Below are 6,427 nucleotides of genomic sequence, written 5' to 3' on the forward strand. Positions count from 1 at the left end.
ATTTCAGAAGTTTTATGTAAGTGTCTTCTATTTTCCTCTGTCTGGCTGTCTCCTGGATTTGCTCTGGGCAGGTTCAGGTCTAAGGCTGCATCTTGTCATTTTCTATTAAAATTTTTTATTTTGTTTTTTGTGTTCTTGCAAGATTTTATAGTAGGTACTATATCATCTGTATCAAGGCTTCTCTATGAAAAGTCTCTTCTTCAGGGATATCTTCTGTGTGTTCTTGGTTTGTGTCTGTTCCAATATCTTACCTTCCCAGTTAATTAAGAGTGGGATGCTGGTATCTTTTTGAGAGGTGTTTGACTATCCTTTCCAAGGGATGGCTGTTTCCCTATTGTTATGGTCTGTGTCTAGTTGTCCCCCAAAGCCTAATGCAGTCATTGGGGCGGCCTCTAGAGTTTTGAGATTAATTCATGATCCAATGCTGGGATTATGGGTATGAATGCTATATCTGGCCTGGGACAGATACCTTGCATACAATACAAGGGAGGGAGAGAGGCTTGCTAGCTACCATAGCCATTGCTCCTCCCTTTGCTTTCTGCTGCTTTCCACAGCTATGAACAGCTGGCCTCTGCCATGTGCCACTCGGCCTTAGAGCCAGCTGAGTATGAACTGAACCCCCCACTAAATGTGAGCTAAATAAATCTTTCCTTCCTTAATTTTGGGTGTCAGATATTTTGTCTCAGAAATGAGAGAAAAGTGACTGAGACACCTATGTTCTCAGATCCCTCTGCTGGGATCTTTCTAATTCACTTATATAATCACCTCTCCCATCTATCTTCAGCCTTTTACTCCTTCTGGCTGTATCTTCTCAGTAAAGAAGACCTTTCCTTTGTGAACACACAGACACACACCCAGACACAGACACACACAAACACACAGACACACACACACACACACACACACACACACACACACACTCTAGTTGGCTTGGACTTTGTGATCCTCTAAATTTCCTGACCCCAGTTTTTTCCTGCATACTTCCAGATCTCTTCTCTGGGTCCTTCTCTCTCGTTGCCTCCTTAGTTCCTGCAAAGACTTCCTCCCTCCATCATGCCATTAAAGCTGCTTTGCAAAGGTTCCTTCTCTCTGGTAGCAACATCCTAAGTACTACTTTCACTGGCTCTCTGTTGACATCTCTGTGATTTGACAGCTCTGTGGTGGGTAAGCCTGTTAACTATTACTTTCGTGGTAAAGCTCTCTCCTCTTCTGACTTGCCCTCGCTAGTTGCCTTCCACCTCACCACCCTCCCTGCGTCTCCTTTGCAAGGTCCCCACCTCCACGGATATATTGTTTCCTAGGATATATCTTTGTCTGTCTTTTCATTTGAGATCCTTGAGAAACCTTATCTCCCATTATGCCTTCAAATCCTGCCCCCGATGCCCCAGGGATCTACCCCAGGCTTTTCTTTTAACCTCTAACTTTGTACATGGGATGATGTGAATGTTTAAATTTTAAAATGCACTACAGTAACAAACATATTGCCATTAATTCCCCTCAAAATATCCCCTCTCATTTCCAACACATTTATTTTGTCATTTTTTTTTTCCTTTTTGATTTTTTTTTAAGAGAATAGAGCCTAGGAGATAGCTCAGGGGCATAAACGCCTACTTGACAAGCAGAAAGTCCTGAACTTGATCCCCAGTACTGGAGAGAGAGAGAGAGAGAGAGAGAGAGAGAGAGAGAGAGAGAGAGAGAATAAAAGTAGTAATATAGAAACAAACATTAGAAACAATACAGAATTTCAGTAAACAAAATGATATAAATTTAACAATGGTTGTTATATATTGGTGTCTTCAAACTGGTTATTCTAGATTACAATATAAGCATGTACAATTGGTCAAAAAATTAAAAAGAAAAAAAATTAGCATCAACTGTTCCTTTCAATAGACCAGTAGAAATGAGCAGCGTGATTGTCCTTTAAACAACCTTGTGTACTTCTCTCCCTTCTTTCTTTCCTCCTTTCCCTCATCCCAGTTGTTCCTTCCCTTGGAGCAGTTTCTTTTCCTTTCTCACTGTCTATTGTCGTTCCAGATTTCATTTACTCTTTAAGGTTCTTGCATTCTTGATGCTTTCTAAAGCAGTTCTAATAGGCCTCTTTCATGTTTTACAAGCTGTGAGAGAAAAAAAAAACACAGTGACTGCCCCTGCTGAATACCATCCAGTGAAAAGGAAGGTTTGTTAAAGACATTATGATACACCTTCATTTGCTTCGTAGAGTCTGGCTTGTCCCCAAAGTCAGGATGACCATGAAAGGTCAGCATTTCGAATGGGTTTAGAACACTGAGGCAGCTGCTAGAGCACAAGACGTGAAAAGGACTCCCATGTCTGCTTCAGAAAGTGGCAAGAATGAGAACAGAAATGTGTTCAAAGTGAGGGGAGTATTTAAAGGAGGACTAATGGCACTGTGTCCTTGATGGTAATAATTTTAAAAATTTAAAAAGTGCTCATGATTTTTTTTTACTTTTTAAAGTTTCTAATACTAGGAGAAGATATCATACCATGTATTTTAAATAAATTGTAAGTCAAAGATATAGTATAAATCTTAGGACAAAAATTAAGCAATATTCAGAAAATTAAATACTAATTAATTAAAAATTAAATGTTTCAAAACGACTGAACTAAGAAAAAGTTTTCATGATAGCAAAGAAGTACTAAGAGTAAAACATAAGATAAATACTAGAATGGCTAATAAATGACCAGCACTTCTAACAGTTTGAGGATAGGATATCGCACAAAGTTTTAGTGTGCTGTGGACATGCATAATGACCGTGACAGTTACTGGTGGCCAGGTGTCACTTGTAGGACTGAGCTACAGCTATTTCCTTGAAATCTACCCTGTAGACCCTCATGATATTTTTTGTCATACCTCACATAACTGATGTATATCTACTGTTCATGTTCCACAAGTGGAAACACGCATTCAACATGAGCAAAATCTCGTGAATTGTACTGATCTCTTCAGTAAAAATCCGGGGTTTATCCTCTGTCTTCAAGTTCTGTTGGTTTTTGAGTCTGAGTATTTTTGAAATAGGTTGCATTCCTTCCGTTCCTCTGTCAGTGCTGCGGCTTAGACCACCACGTATGAGGTATTGCGGGCCTCTCACACTTCATGCCCACCATTTTCCCTTCCTTCCAGCTGTCTTCTGTCCTACAGCATACTTTAACTTCTTTAAATGACTTCACTATACCTGAAAATTCAAATTAGTTACCATGGTAGAGCAGCCACGGCTTCTCGCCTCTTGTACACTGCATCCTTCACCCCCAAGGCCACCTTCCAGGCCTGTCTGCCTCCTACTCCTCCTCACTCTTGCCTATACTCTGTGCTATGGTCCCAGCCAGCTCTTGGCAGCTTTACCTGGGACACTTTTTTATGGTAATCTAGTGACAACTAGTTATCATTTAGATCTAAAATGCATGCCCTCTTCCAAAGTCTTCTAAGTTCAGAGGCTGGACATTTGGAAAGTGATAGGATCATGAGGATTCAACTTGGTCAGTGAATTAATCCACTGACGGACATATAATTTGAAGGCATTGTTGGAAAACTTTGAAGGGAGTGGGCCATGGGTGTGAGCTTGACAAATATAACTGGTCACTGGCCCTTTCATCTTGTGCTCCTTGCTTCTCTCTCTCTCTGCTTCCTGGCGGCCAGGAGGTGAGCAGTTTTTCTCTGCCAGGCTCTTCTACTGTGGACCAGGCTCTTCAGATTATGGACTGAATCCTCTGCACTAAATCTTTCATATGTTAAGGCTTTTTTCAGTATTTTGTCACAGAGGTGAACATCTTAGTAACACAGCTAGCTGACTGTCTCAGCTTTTCTGTGATTTCCCTGTTCCTTGCCCTCACAAAGAGTGACTTGCTGTCTTGGAGCTTCCTGAAAAACTACAATAATTGAGGCAGGATTTAGTGCTATTCAACCGTCAGTGGCTCTGCTTCTTCCTCCTTCTGGGCTTATAGTAGAGTTGTACATCTTGGCCCCACAGAAGTAAGGTGTGGCTGCGTAACATTCCCTGCCTGATAAAATATAAGTGGAAGTGGCACATACGAGTTCCAGGTCAGAGAATTTAATTGTCAGGGCAATGGCCTCCACAACTCTTTCTTTTTGCTATAACAGTCAACATTCCAGATGGTAGCCAAGTCCTGGAATAGACCTATAGTGCATCTCTGCAAAAAAATACCATACTGTGAACAAAAAATGTATTTTGAATTTAAATCTATACAATTTGGGCTTAGTTGTTTTTAAAACACAACCTAGCCTATCCTGACTGATTGTACAGTTTTTTCAAGTCATTGGTTACTTTAGAACACTCCTGCTAGATTTGCAACTATTGAAAAAGCATAAAATTTTTATAACATTTGCACATAGTAGAATACAAAGGCACTCAGTAATCATTTGGGGAGAGTTATAGGGGGCACGTGTACTCTTTAATTTGCAGATAATTTGTGTTTTCCATGTCAAATCATGCTGTTTTTAATAGATCACTGAAGAGTAATATGAATATATTTTAAACTACTAAATATGTTTCTTTATTGCTTGCTATTAATCCATGTCTATATACATATATATATATATATCTGGCTTTCATTTCAGTTATCTTAAAATTAATTTCATTTCTATCCACTGAATTCTTTTGTTGTATTTTACCCTGAAACTTTCTTATCCTTTAATCATTTAGTGATTCCAGTTGAACAGCCCTATCTTTTAAACTACAGATCTTAAAACAGGGATTGACAACTTGAATGTTAATCTATACTAACTGACATTAAATAGAATATCAGGCAGTTATCAAAGCAGGAAGGGTAGAATTGCTCGTGGAAGGAAAACAAATGGCCATGCATTAGCTGAGAGACAACACCGCAGTTGGACAGAACATAGCTTTTGTAGTTAGGAAAGTTTGGATTTAATCTGGTCTCACTATTTCCGATGCATATGAGTCTCTGTACATCTCAGACCCTTTATCTGTAAACATGAATAGTAAAACAGTTGAACACACAGAAATAGCAAGTAGAATAATGGAAAATCAGAGCCTGAGGGTAGTGGGCAACAAAGTTATAGTCAGGAGGAATAAGTTCTCATGTCTGTCGTACAGTAAGGTGACTATAGCTAACAATAGTGTATTGTGTTGTTAAAAATATGTAGAAGAAGCTGCAGTTTACAGTGCAGTTATGGCCAAGTCCAAGAACCACACGACGCACAACCAGTCCCAAAAATGGCACAGAAATGGTATCAAGAAACCTCAGTCACAAAGAACAAAACTCTGAAGGAGGTAGATCCCCAGTTCCTTAGGAACATGCATTTGCCAAGAAGCACAATAAGAAGGGCTTCAAGAAGATGCAAGCACACAATGCCAAGGCCGTGAGTACATGTGCCAAGGCTATCAAGGCCCTCGTCAAGCCCAAGGAAGTCAAGATCATCCCAAAGGAATGTAAACCCAAGATGGTCCCAAAGGGAGGAAACCACAGGCTCACTCAACTTGCCTATATTGCCCACCCAAAGCTTGGGAAGTGTATCCATGCCCGCATTGCCAAGGATCGCAGGCCTTGCCGGCCAAAGGCCCAGGCTCCAGCCAAAGCCCAGGCTCCATGTTCTGTTCCAGCCCAGACTCCCAAAGGTGCCCAGGCCTCCATGAAGGCTCCACAGTAAAAGCCTCTTATCTGCTGATGTAAAAACAGAAGGACTGGTGTGACCCCTGGGGTGCCATCTGTGGGGAGCTGGTGGCCTCCTGTGCTCTTTGTACAAATAAACCTGAGGCAGGATAAAAAAAAAATATGTAGAAAAAAGGATTTTGCATATTTTACCATAAAGATATGATCCCTCTGTGAGGCACTAGATATGATTTTGGTCATCATATAGCATACATGTATGAAACATTACATTACAGCTCATGAATATGCATAATTATTATGCATCAATTACAAATAAAAATTAAAAAAACAGAAATGTCATAGAGAAATACCAATGAGATCATTTACGTGGAAGCTTTTTGTAAATCTGAAGTAATTGCCTAAATAAATTTTTTAACCTGATGAGAACAGCAGGAGGGCTGTACTTCTGAGAAGAGATAAGAATGTGGAAACTCAGTGCAATGCATCTTCAAGTCTGAGACGAAATCTCTGGGGCTGGATGAGAGCTGTTTGGCCCACAGATGGGCAGAGAACATATGTGCCCCACCTCCCCAAGAGTCTGCAAGGAATTCAGGCAAACTTCTTTCTTTTTATTACTATTATTACTATTTATTTGGTTTTTTTTTTAAATTGTCCAAAACTTCTTGTAAAGAAAAAAATCATTAAAGCATATACATAAAAATATTAGCTGTGGAAGAACAAAATTAAATAGCATCTTATTCCACATTAGAAAGGAAAAAAAGGACCAAGGGTATAAGAAACTAGATTAATTAAAGGACTGAAAGAAGATCTGTCCTCTTTG

The 6,427-nt window shown here is 39.8% G+C and overlaps 1 protein-coding gene across 3 annotated transcripts in view; it reads right to left on the reverse strand.

Moving 5' to 3' along the window:
* Clrn1 (clarin 1) overlaps positions 1-6,427 on the reverse strand; it is a 76,961-nt gene that overhangs the window by 55,121 nt on the left and 15,413 nt on the right. The window contains exon 2 of one of the 3 annotated variants that reach the window (XM_004643923.2): positions 1,185-1,223. The exons of the other annotated variants lie outside the window; for them this stretch is intronic. Coding sequence (XP_004643980.1) covers positions 1,185-1,223 — 39 coding nt within the window. The remainder of the gene's footprint in view (positions 1-1,184; positions 1,224-6,427) is intronic. 3 annotated transcript variants of the gene reach the window in all.

Source organism: Octodon degus, unplaced genomic scaffold (genome assembly GCF_000260255.1).
Source record: "Octodon degus isolate 3935 unplaced genomic scaffold, OctDeg1.0 scaffold00186, whole genome shotgun sequence".
Classification (NCBI taxonomy): Eukaryota; Metazoa; Chordata; class Mammalia; order Rodentia; family Octodontidae; genus Octodon; species Octodon degus.